The sequence below is a fragment of the Dipodomys merriami genome, unplaced genomic scaffold, assembly GCF_024711535.1.
Source record: "Dipodomys merriami isolate MVZ:Mamm:240054 unplaced genomic scaffold, mDipMer1.0.p SCAF_505, whole genome shotgun sequence".
NCBI lineage: Eukaryota > Metazoa > Chordata > Mammalia > Rodentia > Heteromyidae > Dipodomys > Dipodomys merriami.
In genome coordinates, this window is record NW_027206075.1 from 6,818 (window position 1) to 27,731 (window position 20,914).

Consider the following 20,914-nt stretch of genomic DNA (forward strand, 5'->3'; position numbering starts at 1 on the left):
GTACCCCAGCCTGGGAAGGAAAGTCCATAGACACTTACCTCCAATGAACCTGTAAAAAGCTGGTGTGAAGCTGTGGCTCAAATGATAGGGTGCTAGCTTTGAGCAAAAAGCTAAGGGAGATTAATCAGTCTCTGAGTTCAAGCCCAATGCTGGCAAGAAAGGAAAGGAAGGGAAGGGTGTGAAAAGAAGGGAAGACAGAGGGAGGAGGAAAGGAGGGAGGGAAGGAAGGAGAACCAAGCATGTGATATTTGTCTTTCTGAGACTGGTTTTTATTTTTCTGTTTGGGGTGGTAGGGGTGGGGGAGTGCATGCATGTGTGTGTGCCAGTCCTGGGACTTGAAAAAGTTCAAGGGAAGGGCACCGTCCCTTCTCTTAGTTTTTTTTCTCTCAAGGTAGGCATTCTACTACTTGAGTCACACTTCCACTCCCAACATTGGAGATGAGAATCTCATAGACTTTCATAGTGGCCGTGCTGGCGTAGTCTCCTGAGCTTCTAGGAATACAGGCCTGAACCCCCGCCACAGGGCTCTTGGATTCCTTTAAGTCAGGTTTTCTCTCCCCCACTACCCCACCTCAATTTCACAGGCTTAAGATTCCATAGTATTTATTTCTACTGGACTATGCGTGGTGTCCCTACTTCAGCTTGCTTTTCCTACTTGAGCTCTGGACCTTCTGTCAGTGAGGAGAGACACTGACTTTCCTCTCAGCAATCTGCCATCTTGCCTCTATCTCCTTATTTATGCATTCTTACATCTCCTAGTAGCCTCTTAGTAACATCTCTTACTCGTACTAGATTTCATTTTGACATGTCCATTTATGCATATGATGTATCTTGATTAGAATAACTCCATGTATCACTCTTCATCCCTCCCTCTCTCCCTCTCTAAAGCACTTGCAACAACCGATATTGATAGTTCCATTCCACCTCTGTATAGAAAGTATTTTGATCCTATTCACCATCCTTTAACCTCTGTTCAGTTTCTTCCTACGAGTGCCCACACCCCAGACAGTCATGTTCCATCTTCTAATACTCACTTTTATTGAAATGCTTTTTAATTGTTAAAGGGACTTCACCATGGGATTTTATATATCCATCACCACAGTTTAATGATTTTATATATACACGATAAAATGTTATATTGTATGTATGATTATATTATTAGATAACATTATATATTATAGTACTGCAGTATATAATGTACATTAGTATTATAATACTGTTATATATAATAATACAATCTTATATAATTTCGATGAATAGAATTACTATATATAACATGTGTATCTTATATGTGTTTATATATGCTTATTTTAGGTCTAGCATGTACATATGAGAGAAAACATGTGAACTTTGTACTCTTAAACCTGGCTTATTTCATTTCATATGATGATCTCCAGTTCCATCAACCTCTCTGAAATGATGTAATTTCATTCTTTTTCTTAGCTTAATAATATTCATGATACATACATTTTCTTGATTCATTCATGGCCTGTGAGTAGTATTGATAGCTTGACCCTTGTGAATAGTGCTTCCATGAATATGAGCATATAGGCGTCCCCACAATAGTCTGATACACATCCTTTAGAACAAATGTCCAAGAGTGGTAGCACTAGATTGCATGGTAGTTTGTTTTTTTTTTGTTTTTTTTTTTTTGTTTTTTTTTTTTTGCAGTTTGTTAAAGAACATCTATACTGGTTTATTCAGTGCTCACATTTGTTTATGGTCCAAAAGTAGTGTATAAAAAATTGTGCTTTACCCCAAAAAATCCTTGCCTCCATTACTTGCTTACGTTTTTGAAGATGACTATTCTTCCTAGAGTGAGGTGAATTCAAGTATTGTTTCAATGACCATTTCTTTGTCACCAGAGTTAGTATTTCTTTATGTATTGATTGGCCATTTGTAGTTCTTCTGTTTTGGGGGGAGGGGTTGTCAATCATGGACTGTGAACCTAGGGCCTTAGTGCTGTCTCTGAGTTCTTCTGCTCATGGGTAGCACTATACCACTTTGAGCCACAAATCTACTTCCTGGGTTTTTTGGGGAGTGGGTTTAATAGGGGAGAGGATGGTTAATTGGATCTCAGAGTCTAACGATCTTTTCTGCCCATGATCCTCATATATCAGCCTCCTGAATAGGTAGGACTACAGCCACCAGCACATGGCTATTTTGTACTCCTTTTGGGAAGTGTCTGTTCAGTTCTTTTGCCCATTTATTAATTCATCGTTGATTTTTGGAAGTTTGGGGTTTCTTTTATGAGGTTCCTGCATCTATTGAAATGATCATGTGGTTCCTGACCTTACTCCTATTGATGTGATGATTATAACAATTGACTTGGAAATATTGAACCAGCTTTGCATCCCTGGAGTAAATACTGTTTCCTAATTATGTATGTATTTTGATGAGTTGTTGAAGTGATTGGCCAGAATTTTGGTGAGAAGTTCTGCATCAATGTTCATCAAAAACAGATTTATAGTTCTTTCTCTCTCTCTATCTTTTTCTGATAAGTCCTTGTTTGCTTTTGAGATTGAGGGTTATGCTGGCTTCATACAATGAGTTTAGGAGTGAACATTTGCTTTCAATTTCATAGAAAAGTTTGAGGAATACTGGTGTCAGTTCTGCTTTGAAGACCTTATAGAATTCGACTGTGAATCCATCTGGTCATGAGCTTTTCATGTATGGGAGATCTCTTATTGTTTCATTGCTTGATATGGGTCTATTTAGATGGTTTAAATCTTCTTTGAGCCTTATTCTCTCTTCTGTGAACTTTCTATCCACTCCTGAAGGGAGAGGAGGTTTCTGAGTTGTCTACTGTTCATGCTGAAACAGACTTTGCAAGACACAGCTGAGAATGGTTGTTAAGCTATCTATATAAAACTTTGATGGATTGTCTTCCCATTCTGTCTGTCAAACAAGTTGGACTTCCACTTTGACAGTGCACAGACACTAATAAAGATAGCAGAACTTTCTTGATTTCACTCCTCAGGACTCTAAGCATAACACACAAACCTGTCATCCCAAATATGTGTCTACTAATGAACACTTCTGACAAAATCTCAGATGTTATCTTCTTTTTTTATATGGCTTGACATGGCACCAGAGTTCTTATGGTGACTTTGCGTGTCCTCACTGAGAGACTTTGGATATCACATTCATTGGCAAATTGCTCAGCTTCTTCCATTTCAGCTGTTGGCTAATATAGAAATTGCAACAAATCTCAAGTATAATGTAGAAATAATATTTAGCATTGATTAATATTTAATATTTAATTTAAAGAATAGCACATTTCAAATCGATGATACCTAAAATCTTTGTAGAAAGATTCAAGATCTACCTTAAATTTCATGATGTGATATCTTTGGCTGTTTTTAGTGTTATTGTTTTTGGTCTTGAATTATCTCACATAGTCCAATATTTCTTAGGTTTGGGCGGAAAACCATCTTCAGGTGGTGTTTGTTCCAAATGGCCATCGGTGACACCTGTGCAGCCTTTGCTCCCACCTTCATTGTTTACTGTTCCCTGCGATTCTTAGCTGGGTTATCTGTCATGCCTATTTTAGCAAACTCTTCTGTTCTCAGTAAGTAAGTCATTTGATCCTTTCATTTCCTTCTTGACTAGAAATGTCTTGAAGACATGACTTGGAAAAAATGATTATAACCACACAACTATGATTACAAGTGTGTTTTCTTCCAGTTATAGAGTGGACAAGACCTCAATCCCAAGCTTTGTTAGCAATGTTTACTTCCTACAGTACTGGGCAGATGCTGCTGGGAGGACTGGCTTTTTTCTTTCGAAGTTGGACCACACTGCAGCTGATATTATCCATACCTCTGTTGGTCTGCTGCGTGTTATCAAGGTATGGACAATATGTGTGGCCTTTAACTCTAATGAAAGGGGAAATAGAGGCTTAGAGGGAGGACCTGACACTTGGGATCTGTGTATTCTTTGAATGATCCTGTCACCTCACCCACAGTCACCACTGTGCTACTGAGATACAAAGGAGAACAGAATGTACTCTGCGAGGAGGCTGCAGCTGTGGAGTGAGCGCTTTTCTATCTTAACCACAGAATTATTATGGAATCTTTTTTTAATCTCGTTTTAAAGCATATATTCCTTGGAATAAGAGGGGTCTGAGGGAGCTATTTCCACACATGTAAATAATGTACTTTGACAATATTCACACCTTCTATTAGCATGTAAATAATGTACTTTGACCATATTCACACTGGACTTTGACCATATTCACACCTTCTAATCGCTTTTCCAATGCCATCTCCCCCTCCTTTTCAAAATATACTTTTAACTCGTTTAACAGGCTTAACTCTGCTGTTTTTTACAGAATGAAGTTATATTTGCACTCCACCCCCATCAACTACTGACTTAAATCTCCCTGTATTTCTGTGGCTCCCCAGCATTAGAGCCCCTTTTACACTCATAACATACAAGTGCCATATAATATAGAATATATTTAAGTACAGATTTGCAGAGAAGAGTACATGATATGTGTCTTTCAGAGTCTGGTTTTTTTCACTTAACTTGATCTCCAGTTCCATCCATTTTCTATAAAAAACATAAATTTGTTTATCTTTTTGAGTAATAATATGCCACTCTGTGATATTATTTCTAGGACTTATATTCTATTCCATTGGAATACGTATCTTTTTTTCCTACCATTACCATGATGATTCATTACTCTGGCTTTGTAGCACAATTTGAAGCCGAATATTGTGATACCTCCAGCATTGCTTTTTTTGTCCAGGAATGCTTTGACTCGGCAGAGTCTGTTGCACTTCTCTATCAGTTTTAAGATTGCCTTTTCTATTTACGCAAGGCCTGTCAGTAGAATTCTGATGGGGGCTGCATTGAATCAGTAGACAGTTTCAGTAGTATATAAGCATGCGAGGTCTTTCCATCTTTTGCTATCTTCTTTAATTACTTAATGCTTTGTACTTTTTACGTTTTCATCAAAAGTGATAAAATGAGCAAACTCTAAGACTTTAGCCAGCAACTTTCATACTGGTTTTTGATCATACTGTGGAATAAAATTTTCATGTACATTGTTGCCCAGACTGGCTTGAAAGTGTGATCCCCAGATCTCAGCCTCCTGAGTAGCTATAATTAGAAGTGTGAGCACATGTTCCCAGTGTGAAGAATTTTACTGTGTATAAAATCACTGAATAAACTATCTACAGAGATTAATTATATGGCATGTAGATCATATAGGGATATTAACCATTGGAATGTCAATGGATACTCAGACTATTTGTTCATTCCTCCTTGTTGTCTATAATTACTTTCAACAAACAAACACTTAGATACCCTTCCTGTAAGTCCACCAGAGAAGGCAGATTTAATCAGAAATGACTCTACTATGATGTACAAACTCTATATGAAATGGACAGGAAAAGATATTTCAGATTAAAGTTATGTGTAAAATAAGCAGTTAGATGTTTACTGTAGCTCTGCTGTCTTCTTTTTCAGGATGCTGGTAGAGTCTGCTTGGTGGCTGGTTTTTAGCAATCAGCTAGAAAAGGGCTTAGAGGAACTTAGAAGAGTTGCACGTATAAATGGAAAGAAGAATGCTTGGGAGACCCTGAGCATTGAGGTGATCTGAGAAGGGGGCTGATTACTGGGAATAGATGATTTGAACTCACAATCCTACTATTCTGGGTCCTTTAGGCATATCCCAAATTAGAATTTTCTAAGTGAGAAGTTTCTTTGTTTTTGTTTTTTGTTTTTTTCGGTCATGGGGCTTGAAGTCACCGCCTGGATACTGACCCTGAGCTTTTTCGACCAAGGCAACCACTCTATCACTTTGAGCCACCATGCTACATCCGGTTTTCTGTTGATTGATTAGAGATATGAGTCTTGGGAACTTTCCTGCCAAGGCTGGCATTGAACTGGGATCTTCTGTTCTCAGCCTCCTGAGCACGCTGCTTCTAAGTGACACTTGCACATCACCGAATTAGTTCCCCCACAGTCTTATTATTGTGTAGAGAAAGAAGTACCAAATAAAAAATGTGTCTATCTTTTGTCAGAAATCACATCATTGTTTGAATAAAAGAGCAATTTCCCACAAACGACACACATATGGGCAAGGAAGCAGTAACCCTTTCTCACTAGTTCAATAAATCATGGTTCACTTTAGGGAAAACATTAAATATCATTTTAACTTCCATGCATTTCATTCAAAGATTAAATGCTTAGTAGGCAACAAATAGGAACTCTTGCTCTAATCCAAGTGCTTTGGCAGTAATTATATAAAAGTCCTTCTTTCTCTGACATTTACACTGTCAATATCAGAGAGTACTAAGATGTTGCCTATGTAGAAAAGTTCTTTGAAAATCTTTTTTTTTTTTGGTATTTCTTTTCTTGGTTTGGGGTTTGTTGATGTTTTTCTTATTTGTTTTTCTCCATATTTCTAGAACCTAGTTCCTAATATAGCTGGCTCACTCATACATACATTTTACTGACTCATTTTAAAATCTTTGTAGCAGGGCCCTAGTGACTCATGCCTATAATCCTACCTACTCTGGACGCGTAGATGTGAGGATCGAGCCACAAAGCTAGCCCAGGAAGGAATGATTGTGAGGCCCATATCTCCAATTAACCACCCAAAAGCTGGAAGTGATGTTATGACTCAAGTGGCACAGTGGCAGCCATGAACACAAAAGCTCAAGGGCAATGCCTAGCCCCTGAGTTCAAGTCCCAGGAGCAGCTTAACTAAAGAAAGAATTAAATAAATACCTTTGAATACATAAAGTGTGTCAGCACAATGTTGGATATTACTGACGGAATTAACTTCACAGCATCTCTCTGCAAGAAACATTTTAAAATAGGGCAGAAAAATTGAGAGACAGTCTAATACAAAATCGGTGCTAATCCAGTCTATGTGCCAGGCATTGGTGAGAAAACCAGAAAGTGTTCAGCCAGCATTAATGGTCTAGAAAGGACTAAGGTGATAAGAGCTGGAGGAGGCCTTTGACACATCACCAAACTGGGCGGCAGTGGCACTGCGGAGAAACGTGTCCACAGGCTGCTCTGAAAGACAGCAAATGCCACATAAGAAAACGCTAACCAAGGAAGACACAAAGGTTTTATGTTCCCAATCAAAGTAATGTCATCCCTCTGCTATATGAAATAGCACTGTCTCCAAAAGTTTCCTTTCATTACAACCAACATATGCTCAAAGTTCAGAATTTATTTTTCCTAGTGCTGGTACTAAATTAAGGGCCTCTTACATGCTACGAAAATGATCTCCACCTCTAGCCCACAGAATCTTAACATTTTAATGAGGTGTAAATGTGCATGGGACTACTTAAGCATTGTTCTCTGATTATAGAATCTTTCTATATAAATCTGTGAAGCTACAGAGTAAAAAAAAAGTCCACCTGTCCCAAACTCATCCAATATGCAATGATTATATGAGCACTGTGGAAATACTGTATTGTTTTTGTTCAAAAGGGAGAGGTAACATACAAAGGAATCCAGAGCCTAGCTGAATCCAGCTAGGCAAAGGTTAGAAATTCCTATTGTAGTTTTGAAGGCTTGGAAAATTGTAGCATACTGGTCCTCAGCAACAAACTCTTGCCTTTCAATCTGAGCTCTGAATTCTTCACATCTGTCATTAATGATAGATAACATTTGAAATAAACAGTATTACTAAATAGTGTCCCAAGGAACATTTCAGCGACACTTCCTCATTTTGTATTTTGTGTCTTTACTTGGAAAATCTAAAATACTAACTCGCTGATAGAACAGTCTGTCATATCCAGTATTAACTCTCCACAGTCCTAATATAGAAAATGAATAAACTGTTATAAAAATAATAAACACAAGCCAGTCATATCTGCCTCACCCCTGTAATCCTACCTACTCAGGAAGCTGAGAACTTGGGATCAAGACTCAAAGGCTGCTTGAGGTTCTTATCTCCAAAAGATTACACAGAAGAAGGCAAAGAGGGCTGGGAAGGTAGCTCAGTGGTAGAGCCTTTGCCTTGCATGCATGAAGCACTGGGTTTGATTCCTCAGCACTACATAAGCAAAAAGAAAAAAAGCCGGAAGTGATGCTGTGGCTCAAGTGGTAGAGCTCTAACCTTGAGCTGAAGAGCTGAAAGACAGTACCCAGGACCAGAGTTCAGGCCCCAAAACCGGACCCCAAAAAAAAAAATTTAAAAAGAAAAAAAAAACAGAGGAAGGCAAAAGAGTTGCTATGGTCAAGTGGTAGAGTGCTAGCCTTGAGCAAAAGCAGCTCAGGGACAGCACCCAGGCCCTGACTTCAAGCCATAGGACCAACAGACACACACACACACACCCATACCTTTTTAAATGTCAAGGTTCTTTACTGGTTGTTGCCTCAGTATTTAAACAGGCTTTAATCTTATCTAATTCCCCTCTTCCTGAATCTTTCATGGTTCTTCCCACCTGGGAAGAACCCAAACTGGGTTCTGCCCAAGTCCCTACTCTGTAGTTTTCCTTGAAGATACAACATACCACATGTGTTTCATCTTCTAGTATTTAACAATATAATTGGCACATTATTGACATCTCATGAATGCTTTTGACTTTTGTTGTCCAAGTTTGTGAAATCCAACCTGCAGGAGGATTTTGAGGACAACGCCAAGGCAAAAATATCCATTTTTCAGTTGTTCCATGCACCCAGGCTGTGTATGAGAAGCTGCTGCCTGAGTTTTATCAGGTATGTTCCTTTAAATAAATTTATCAACATGTTTTACCTCCAATATCTTATTAGAGAGGAACTACATTTATTCTTTCAAAAACAATAGCAACAGCAGGCCAGGGACTGGGATAGTGCTTGAGTTCAGGACCCTCATAAAGACTACCAGAGACCAAGATCGATGTAATCAGCAGCGAGGTATTTGCTGCAAGCTAGCTCTGTCCTCTGCACACACAACAAACAACTGGTGACGCTGAGAGGCCCGAGCCTGGGGTTTGCAGCCGTTTTATACACTCTTTGGGGAAGGCTGGGGCTTTGCACTCATCATATCATTCCTTGACAACTCAACACACACCCCGGGAAAATCATAAAACATCTCTAATACATGGTTCGTGGGTCCAATGGCGGGAAGGAATTTAGAAAGAGTTATTGGTCGGATCGAGATGTTGATGCGCTTTAAAATTATTGCTTAAAGGGCTGAGAAGGTGGCTCAGTGGTATACCACTTGCCTTGCATGTATGAGGCCCTGGGTTCGATTCCTCAGCAACACATAAGGAAAAAGAAAAAAGCCAGAGGTGGCGCTGTGGCTCAAGTGGTAGAGCGCTAGCCTTGAAATGAAGAGCTGAGGGACAGCATCCAGGCCCAGAGTTCAGGCCCCACAACTGTACCAAAAAAAAAAAAAAAATTAATGGCTAAAGTCACAGGGTGGTGCAAGGGAGTACATGCAGAACTGTAGGACTTTCTGGTTAGATATTGGTCACTATTTCTAGGTGGGGTGCTGTCTGGAATCTCAGGCAATTTGGCTTATCTTAGGTAAGCATCATCTGTAGTTTTCCAAGGACTGTTTCTACTTAGCTTTCTGTGGAATTTTCTGGCTTTTGGATTGCAGTAAGTCAGAGGCTAAATTCCAGAATAAAATGAGGTCTCAGGTAAATTATTGGTCAGGTATTTCACTGGTGGCTCACGCCTGTAATCCTAGCTACTCAAAAGGCTGAGATGTGAGGATCACAGTTCAAAGCCAGCTCAGGGTGGGAAAAGTCCATAAGACCCTTATCTCCATTAAAGGACTAAGAAAATACCAGATAGTGTAGCTGTGGCTAAAGTAGTACAGTGCTAGCCTTGAGCACCAAGAGGTTCAGGGACTACATGCAGGCCCTGAGTTCAGGCCCCAGGACTCTCAAAAACAAAACAAAACAAAACAAAACAGTGGCAGCATTATATACAACAAATCAATACATAAGAGAAGAAAAATGATGTTAAAGGGTTTATGTTTAATTACCACCTTTTAAGGTTACCTTATGAGATCTCTCAGTGAGACTGAACTACAGAAATATGGAAATCACATTCCAGAACAAAGTTCAGCACTGCATATTAGCATATGGAGTAGTCTACTGTGAAACATATTTGAACATTTTATCTTTTTAGTTTTTATTGAAATAGAACTTACATAAAGAAAATTGCAGCGAGGCTCAGAGGCTCACAACATGATTCTAAGTGTTCTAAGTGCTGATGTTGGGAGGATCTCAGTTCAAGGCCAACTCAGACAAAAAGTTCACAAGACCTCATCTCAACCAATCAGAAGAAAAGGGTGGTGTCATCACAGCTATGCAGGGGCATAAACAGCCAGGTTTGGGTCTTGGCTGGCTCTGGCAAAAAGCAAGACTCTCTTTGAAAAATAACAAAAAGAAAAAGGAGCTGGGGTTGTGGCTCAAGTAACAGAATCCAAGTTCTCATGCCTGACATAAGACACCATTACAAAAATGAAAAAGGCACAAATTCTGTGTTCATCAAGATCTATGTTATAAATCCATAGACCCATAAATTAGCCAACCAAATGAGCACATTTTCATTCCTTGAATCATTTTTCTTCTACCTTAATCCCATTAAGAAAAATGATAACCATACTTTTCCGTCTCTTTCTGAGATTAATTTGCTTCTTTATTAAAAAAAAAAAAAAAGCTTTTGTTAGCCCTTGAGTTCTGTTATGGGGAAAAGAGTCCACTACTCAGAGATAGCCTCAAGTAAAAAGATGACTTTACTGCCGAAGAGGAAATCTGACCGGACAGGGATGCGGCACACATGAAAACTCTGACCCTGAATGGCCCACAAGCTAGGGTTTTTAAAGGCAAAATCCATGTGGTCAAGCCTGGCCACAGGCAGGTGGCCGAACGGTTTACAACACCCACATAAAGAAGTGCATATTTATGTCAGTGGCCAGTGGAGTTAGAGTCCATCTCATACTATCTGTTATAACTAACCTATCATTCTGATTTGATTAGGTGAGTGAAATTGGGGGGCCCACACAAAGCAAGCAGGTATTCTTTCTCCTGGGGGCAGGATAGGGATGGATGTCAGGGCTGATCTACTATTGTTAACCAAACAGGGCTGATCTTATCTGGGTTACTGATAAGCAAACAGGGCTGCAGATCTAACAACTTACCACAACAATCAGCAGGGCTTTCCACATTTTCTGGGGTCTCAATAAACTTCATATTTCCTGACCCTGGCGGCTACTGAGAAACCAGTATTTTGATTTTCATGACTAGTGGGAACTCCTGGTATATTAACAAAGGAGGTACGTTTGGCTTCCCCTAACAAATTCCAAGTTAATAAAAAGAAAAAAATGCCCTATGTGTATGTTGGGTGTGTTTGCTGATCCTGGGGCTGGAACTTGGGACCTTGGCATTGTCCCTTAGCTTGTTTGCTCAAGGCCAACACTTTTCCAGTTAAGGCATACCTCCACTCGGCCTGAGTTACACACACTTTTTGCACAGGCTAGCTTTGAACCTTAAACCTCAGATCTCAGCCACCCCCCTCTCTCTTTCTCTCTTTTTCTTTTTGTCGGTCATGAACCTAACTCTGGCCCTTGGCATTGTACCTCAGCTCTTTAGCACAAGGCTAGCAATCTACCACTTGAGCCACAGAGCCACTCCCAGCTTTTTCTGCTTATGTGATTTTGAAGAATCTAGTCAGTTAGTCAGTAGTGATGAAGAAACAGAGAAATTTGAAATTCATGAAGAATTTTTACCAAAATACATTATAGGCAAGAAAGTATGAGTCACAATGATTTGGACCTAAATCTAATGTCTACTGATACATTTGTGTGCACCTGCTGTGAATCTTGTACTATTTCCCCAGGGAAAGCAAGGAATTCACTGATCTTTTTTTTTTTTTTTTTTTGGTCGGTCATGGGGCTTAAACTCTGGGCCTGGGCCCTGTCCCTGAGCGCTTAAGCTCAAGGTGAACACTCTACAGCTTGAGCCACAGCGCCACTTCCGGTTTTCATAAGAGTCTCACGGACTTGAACCAGGATCCTCACAGCTCAGCCTCCTGAGTAGCTAGGATTACAGGTGTGAGTCACCGGCTCCCGGCTTCGCTGATCTTCTTTTCCTTTGTATCTGAAATTAATTTGCTCTATCATTTTAAATGTGTTTTTATTCTTTTAACTTCAGAATAGCACTCGCCATACCCTTCTATGGCCTGACACTCAACCTGCAGCACCTGGGGAGCAACATCTTTCTGTTCCAGATTCTCTTTGGCCTTGTCACACTCATCAGCAGATTCGTTCCCTTCTTGGTATTGAATTATCTGGGCCGAAAACAAAGTCAGATACTATTCATGTTCCTCACAGGACTTTCGATTCTGGTCAGCACCTTTTTGTCCCCAGGTGAGAAATGAGTTGGGGAAAAGTAAGTAATGTCTCCTATCTTCCAGAAATTTCTTTGGTTTACTCATCTGGGCCAAAAGAATGGCATCACCATGGATAACCAGAGGATCCCATGAAGTTAATGTGAAGACTTAGAAGCTGTCCCTACAGCAGTTTTTGACAAAACTTGGGCTCTTACTGAGCCAAAGTTCTTAAGGAGCCAATATACGGACCCGAGGCTGTCCTTATCAAATCTACAATAAATCTAAACATCATTGCCACTAATACCTAACAATTTCTTTAGAACTAATTGCATGCATTGTGTTATCAAAGATCTTGCGATTGTTAACCCAGGAAGACACACAATCCCCTCCCTGGAATTAATTTTTCCAATTTATCAAGTCTTTCTATCTTGGTCATTCTCTCCTTTGTTATATTCTAAATGCAACAGTTTAAAAAAAGAGGCTCATTGATTTGAATGAAGGGTTTTGTTGTTGTTGATTTGGGGGGTTGGGGGCCGGGATTCAGTCCTGGAGCTTGAACTCAGGGCCTGGTTCCTGTCTCTAAACTCTTTGGCTTGACTACCACTCTACCACTTTGAGCAGGAGCATCACTTACAGTATTGTGGTGGTTAATCAGTGATAAGGGTCTAATGGACTTTCCTGCCCAGGTTGCCTTTGAACTGCCATCCTCAGATCTCAACGTTCTATATTGCTAGAATTTCAGGTATGTACCAGGAACACCAGGCCACTGGAATAAGATTTAGAAAAACAAAAACAAAAAACAAAAAATAACAACAACAAAATCCCTTGCCTTCAGGTAGAGAGAAAGAATACAACAGGAAAAAGACAAGACACTAACCTAAGTATGGTATTTAATTTTTTTTCTTATAAAAGAGATATAAGAGGGGTTATGATTGTGTCAGTCAGGTAAGAGTACATTTCTATTTGTCACCCCTTCAGTCAGTATAATCCAGTTTTTGTTTTATAATATATTCCTAAATAGCAAATAGATGAAGAAACTCACCCATCACAATTTACTATATTAATTGCATGGCGTTAAGTGATGATTGTGGGGACTACATTGGTCCCCTCCATCATGTTCTCAAGGCAGGAATGTATTTGAAGAAGCTAGAACTGTATACTCCCTTCTATATCCTGCTGCCAGCTGGCTCTCCTCTGAAAGTACCTTCGTTTTTAATCATATCTTTGACTACTTTTATTAGGCTTCAAAACTTTTTTCATTTTCTGTGTCAGTGATTCCCAACACAGCACTAGAGTTCTCATAGGAGTCCTAATGCTAAAATTTTAAAATCCTGGCTTGTTATCTAGATCCTGCTTTCTTCACAAAGTTCACTCCCAACGGAATCCAGTTCTCTTGTTAGTACATCTGCTGGAATACCTGTCCTATGTCAAGAAATAATCTCCTGTTGTTAGTTCTAAACTGTTGAAGGCATGAGTCATTAATGCCTGGGATTTTTATCCATGTATTCCTACCACATCCTGAACAACAACAACAACAACAAAAAGAGCATTTCCTGACTTTCCGTGCCTCTGCCATGACTGATAAAACTCAAATGGGCAGGGAGAGTTGCAGCAAATGTTTTCCATTCCTTCATTCAGTGCTTAAGCCCAAACATACTAGAGTCTGCTTTCACTAGCTCATCTGTTACATGGTTTCTGCTAGGTCCTGTTTGTTTATCACATGTTTCTTGCTAGCAAATCCCTCCAATAGAACTTCTCATAATTGTTTGGGGTAGACAGATTTCTCTAGTCATGTATGCCTGCCTCTGATGTGTCTTCCTCTCTACAGAAACTCAGCAGACCCTGCGCATGGTTTTAGCAATTCTGGGAATTGGTGCTGATACCTCTGGCCTCACAACCTATTCAATTCACTATATGGAGCTCATCCCAACTGTAGTGAGGTACTGTCTCTCAAGTTTAAGATATCCTGGGCTACATAACAATTAAAAATTACAAAACAAACCTGATGTGTTTCCAGAGAAGATTTTCTGAACTAATAACATTTATTGGGGGGACAAAAATTAAAACTTCTCAACTTTCAAAAAAATAATAAAACATTTAAATATTTAGAAGGACCATATCTCTACATAATAAAGGCTATATATTTAAACTGATAGGCAACACTGTACTAAGAAGGAAAAAATAAAGTTATTTCCTGTAAAGTCAAGGATCAGAAGTGGAACTGTGCCTTACAGTAGTAGGCTTGAGGAATAGAGGCCTTGAGCTCAAGCCCCCAAACCACCACCAACAACCAAACAACAACAACAACAACAACCAGGAAAGAGGAAAAATCAGTTGTTTTTCTATTTACCAATAATAATGAGGTCAGAAAGAAAAGAGTTGCACTTGCAATCGCCTCACAAATTAAACACCTGCAAGTAAAGCCAACGCAGGAGATGAAAGGCTTCTACAATAAAAATGATACATTTTAAGAAAGAAGCCGTGATTTTTTTCATAGATGACCCATATCACTTTTATTTGTGGTGCTGGTCCTGGGACTTGATCTCAGAGCCTAACTACTGTCTGTGGCTGCTTCTGCTTGGGTGGTACTAATTTTTTTTTTTAAAGAAGCCAATAAAGTTAAAAAGAAAATGGATCTCCCATGTTCATGAATCAGGAGAATAAATAAGGTGGTGAACTACTGAAGGGAATCTAGTTTCAATACAAGCTGTTCCAAAATTCCAATATCATTTTATACAAATAGAAAAAAGTCAATTCTGAGGTTCATGAGATTACACAAGATTGCACAAGATCTTAACTAGCCAAAGCAATCCGGAACTAACAGGACACTGCTAGAGATGTCATACTTCCCAACATCAAAATACACTATTGAGACACAGTAACAAAAAACAAATCATACAAACAAAAAAAGTAGACAGCTAGATGATAGAAGAGAAGAGAAGACACAGGAAAAAAAACACACAACTTCTGGCCATCTGATCTTAAACAAAGGGGAAAAACTTACATTCAAAAAAGATAGCCTCTTTAACAAATAGTTGGAGAAACAATATATAAATAAATATAAGCAATTCAGAGTACATTACTATCTCTCACTCCTTACAAAAATCAATTTAATACAAAATGGATCAAGACACTAATTATGGCCTGAAACTTTTAAACTGATTGTAGAAAGCACAGACAAAGAACCAAAGATGTTTTCATAGGTGATAGCTTTCTGAATAACACTCTAATTGATCAGCAAGTAGAATCAAGAATTGAGACAAGGAGCTAGGAAGGTGGCTCAGTGGTAGAGTGCTTGCCTTGCATGCCTGAGGCCCTGGTTTGATTCCTCAGCACCACATAAGCAAAAAGATAAAAGCCGGAAGTGGCGCTGTGGCTCAAGTGGTAGAGCGCTAGCCTTGAGCCAAAGAGCTGAGGGACAGTGCCTAGACCCAGAGTTCAGGCCCAAGACCGGACCCCCAAAAAAAAAAAAAAAAAGAATTGAGACAAGACTTCTGAATTGTGAAAGAAATGATTACCAGGTGACCAGAGAGACAACAGAATGGAAAAAAAAAATGCATTTAAACTGTTAATCAGATAAAGGATTAATATACAGTGCATAGGAAGATCTCAAAGAATTAAACAGCAAAAAACAATCCAATTAATCATTCACTCATAAATAATCATTAATTAACCAGCAAACATTGGAAGCGTTAATGAGAAGGAGATGGGGGTGATTATGGCTGAAATACTTTATGTGTGTATAATGAATAAAAACGGTGAAACGTGTAAAAATTGTTTCAAAAGGGAGAGAGGGAAGATAAGAAAGAATAAAACAGGGTAAATGAGATTAAGGTAGATTGTGGATAAATCACATAATATAAGAATTATCACAATACTAATTCCTTTTTACAAAAAACATGAATAAAAAAGGGAAGACTATGATTTCATTAAAGGACATGGCACGTTGCTAGACACAAAAATTAAATGAGGTGCTGGGAGGGTTGCTCAGTGGTAGAACGCTTGCCTTGCATGCTTGAAGGAGGCCTTGGGTTCGATTCCTCAGCACTACATAAGCAAAAAGAAAAAAACAGGAAGTGGCCCTGTGGCTCAAATTGTAGAGCACTAGCCTTGAGCTGAAGAGCTGAGAGACAGCAAGCGGGCCCAGAATTCAGGCCCCACGACCGGACCAAAAAAAAAAAAAAAAGAAAAAAAAAGAAAAAAAGAAAATGAATAAAAAATAATTGAAAGCTGACTCTCAAAAGTGCTCATGCCTGTAATCCTAGCTGCTTAGGAGGCTGAAATCTGAAGATCACAGTTTGAAACCAGCTCAGGCAAGAGTTCATAAGAGTCTAATCTCCAATTAACCAAAGAAAGACAGTACTGGAGCTGTGGCTCAAGTAGTAGAGGACTGGCCTTCAGAGAAAAGCTCAGGGACAGTACCCACACCCTGAGTTCAAGCCCTAGGACTAGAAGAAAAAGTTAAACTGTGGGTTGTAAGTTGAGTATATATCCTTTATTATATTGAGAGAGATGCTCCATCTAAATCATTCATTTAGTGTTGTAGGTATCCCTATTTGAAGAATAATGAAACTAAGGGTTCTAAATCATTAGCAGTAAGTGTGACAATTGACAACTGGCTGCCAGAGCCTATGTGTTTAATAACTTTATTGTGTTGCTTCCAAAATGAAATGAAGACAATAAATAAAATTTACTTGATGCAGGCATGATGTCAGATACCTGAAATCCAAGAAGTTGTGAGAGCAAGTCAGGACAGTCTCCTCCTTGTCTACATAGGAAGATCAAGGCTTTAAAAAAAGAAAAGGAGGAAGTGGCACTGTGGCTCAAGTGGTAGAGCGCTAACCTTAGGCTGAAGAGCTAAGGGACATGTCCGTCCCAGTACCAGAGTTCAAGACCCATATCCAAAAAAAAACAATGTGAAAAAGAAAAAGAAGATATACAAGTAAAGTTCTTAAATATTTTCTTTATTATTTTGTTCGCAATCTAAGGACAACCATTGGAGGAATCACTGAACTTTTCGGCAGAGTAGGGGCAGTGATGGCGCCTCTCTTTATGACCTTAGCAGTGTATTCTCCCCACCTGCCCTGGATTCTCTATGGAGCCTTCCCCATCCTTTCTGTCCTTGCAGTCCTCTGCCTTCCAGAAACAAGAAATCGACCTCTCCCTAACACTATCCAGGATGTGGAAAATGAGTAAGTAAACACTCCAGTGGGCACCTGACTAGGCAGGGACTGTGTCCTGTATCTGTGACCAGGGATATTCTGTGTGTATACAAGTCACTTATTCATTATCAACCTCATCCCTATCCACAAAACTGTTTGTTATTGTTATTGTTCTTACTCTTAAGTAGCTCTACAAAGGAGTTGCCATTTATCAAGGTATTTTGTGATATGATGAATCTTCATCAATGTCATCCCTTTCAGCATTCTCACCAACCCCTCCCCTCACTCTTCTTAATTTTGTGGGGTGGCATTGCATTCTTGAGTTTGAACACTCCTCTGAGGCTCTCTAGATCACACAGGCTGCCTGTTGGTTTTTGATTTTTTATTAACATCGATTTGTTTGTTATACAATGATGCATAGTGATCAGAGTCACCTTCCTCCACTCTCCCTCCTCCTCTTTTCTCTTCCCAAATCAATCTCATCAGGTTGACACAGGCTGTCTTACACCAGTAAGTTTAGTGGTAGAAAGGTACAATTCAGTCAAACTTATACATGTCATATAGTCTGTGCTTTTACGAGAAATACACATTTGCCAGGTAGCAATTCAGGATGCTGAGATCTGAGGATCTGAGTATCACAGTTCAAAGCCAGCCCAAGCACAAATGTCCCCATAATGAGGCTCATGTCTCTAATTAACCACTCAAACACTGGAAGTGGAAATGTGACTCAAGATGGTGGAGGACTAGCCTTGAGCAAAAGAGATCAGGACAGGGGCTGGGAAGTTGGCTCATTGGTAGAGCACTTGCCTTGCATGCCTGAGGCCCTCGGTTCAATTCCTCAGCACCACCTAAGAAAAAAGAAAAAAATGGAAGTGGTGCTGTGGCTCAAGTGGTAGAGCACTAGCTTTGAGCTGAAGAGCTGAAGGACAGCGTCCAAGCCCAGAGTTTAGGACCAGAACATGATTCCCCACACCCCCCCCCCAAACAAAAAAGAAAAAGAGAGATCAGGACAGAACCCAGGCTCTGAGTTCAAGCCCCACAACTGACCCAAAAATATTTACAAAAGAAAAGAAAGAAACATAGATTGCTTATATTTTCTCAGAAATGAGGTGAAAATTAAATATCTTCTTCTCAGATCCCTGGTTTTATTTCCCATCAGCCCAATCAGTGCTCAATATATTATGGGCAAAGGTGTGAGTTTATCACATAGACACACCCTGGGTATTTCTTCAGGCAAAGGAGAATTGTGGAATTAAAACCAGGCAAAAAACAAACAAATCCTCTTCTTGCATAGTTGAACAAGTTCCTCAATAATTGGATAGTATAAGATTTAACCAAAGTTTCTGCCAAAGGCAATGGAAATTTTGAGGAAGAAGAATTTAAGAAATATGAAACTAACATATAAGATGCACACCTATGGCTCACACCTATAGTCCTAGTCACTCAGGAGGCTGAAATCTGAGGATCATCATGGTTAGAAGCCAGCCTGGGCAGGAAAATCCAAGAGACCTATTCTCTCCACTTAACCACCACAAATCAAAATGGATATGTGGCCCAAGTGGTAGAGCAGTAGCTTTCAGCACAGCAGCTCAGGTACAGTACCAAGGCCCTGAGTTCATGCCCCAGGATACACACACACACACACACACACACACACACACACACACACACACACACACACACACAATTTAAAATGAGGAAAAATTTATAATCCCTTATAGTTTGTGTTCTCCATTTGATTTTTTCCAAACACAAATGTCTAAATGACAGTGTTACAAGAAGAAACAGTCAGTACCATCTCCCTCAGCATGGGTTGGTGTCAAGGCCAGTGTGAAGCCCTCTAATATTGGGGCACAAAGGTGCCAGGCAGAGACTGTCCTCAGGCATGCAGGAATTATGTGCTTAATCTACATCTTCTTTGTCTTCTGATTTTGTTTTTGTTTCGATTTTTTTACTTCACAGCAAAACTGCTTCAAGAAAAGTAAACAAGGAAGATATTTCCGTGAAAATCACACAATTTTAAGGAATTCCGGAGAGTTGATCCAAACAAGCCCAAAATAGGGCTCACTCCAGTAGGGATGAAATCATCCAGAAGACAAGCAACCAATGCTGATGAGGATGGGGAGGGAGAGGAACTCTCCTGTACTATTAGTGGGACTGTAGACTAGTGCACTCACTATGGAAATCAGTGCAGATATTGAGGTCAGCCCAAGCAAAAGTGTGTAAAGACCTCATCATAACTACCAAAAGACAGGCATAGTTGTGCGTGCTGTCATATACTGTCATCCAGGAAGAAGGGAAGTATTAAAACGACTGTGGTTTAAGCTGGCTGGGGCATAAATGTGAGACCTTATTTAGAAAAGAAAGAAAGAAAAATATCTAGCAGTGTGGTTCATGTGGTAGAGAGCTTGCATGGCAAGTATGAGGTCATGATTTCAAAAGGCACTACAATAAAAGCCCAACAAGGAAGTGGCGCTGTGGCTCAAGTGGTAGAGTGCTCGCCTTGAGCTGAAGAGCACAGGGAAAGCGCCCAAGTCCAGAGTTCAAGCACCACGAAAGACTAAAAATAAATAAATAAATAAAATTAAATGGTACCACTTTTTTTAAAAAAAAGCCCAACAAAAACCAAAGCATCAAACACCTTGTACATTGTGTTTACAACACACAAGAGACAACTGACAGAATGGGAGAAAGTCTTGACCAGCTATGCAATAGATAAAGGTACCATATCCAGATTATACAAATGTAGCAGAATTACCTCAGGAATAATGATGGTCAGCTAACAGCAAATACAGGAGATATTCCTTCATGTAATTCCCTTAAAATTAAGGGAATAAAGACATTTAGGGGAAAATGAGACAGGATAACTTAAGGAAACTGAGTCCTGGTGAAGGCAACTGAGAAATATAGAATTTTAAAACACAGAAGTACCATCTTTGCGTCAGAGGGAAATACCTCCCTTCCTTGAGGGATGCATTCCTTACCCCAAGAAAGAACACTTGTCTGACAGGATGTATGCCTTCCTGAGAAAAGTGCTTCAAATGTAAGCCACCTCCTGCCTCAAAATGCAGATAGCAAGGACCTCCTTAACTCGGGATGCAGAACTACCTGCAAACTCAGAAAGTAAAACCATAACTTTGAAGCCAGACTCTGCCTTTACCGTATAAATGGCCCAACAGCCCGAGGAGCTGTCTGTGTCTCTCTCTACATGGGTGTGTCTCTGTGTGTCTCTCTGCGTGTCCTTGTCTCTCTGCATCTGTCTCTGGATCTTTCTCTCCATGTTTGTTTCATTCTCTCCCTGTGAGAGCATGTACAGTCTAACAGAATGTGCCCTTGCCTTTCTGTTTGTCTGTCTGTCTGCTTTTTGTCTGTTTATCTGCTTGCCTGCTTCCATAATTACTCAGAAAAGCTGTGCCAAGTTTTCTTGGTGACTTGTCCAGAAATTTTTATTC

General features: G+C 39.7%; 1 protein-coding gene across 1 annotated transcript; it reads left to right on the forward strand.

The window, feature by feature from the left end:
* Positions 1-2,528: 2,528 nt before the first annotated feature.
* LOC138810656 (steroid transmembrane transporter SLC22A24-like) lies at positions 2,529-20,046 on the forward strand. The gene is made up of 8 exons (XM_069997817.1): positions 2,529-3,571; positions 3,688-3,850; positions 5,476-5,599; positions 8,573-8,691; positions 12,123-12,337; positions 14,129-14,240; positions 17,289-17,492; positions 19,425-20,046. Exons 1-8 carry the CDS (start codon positions 3,457-3,459, stop codon positions 19,483-19,485), a joined length of 1,113 nt encoding a protein of 370 aa, XP_069853918.1. The 5' UTR covers positions 2,529-3,456; the 3' UTR covers positions 19,486-20,046.
* The last annotated feature ends 868 nt before the right edge of the window (positions 20,047-20,914 follow it).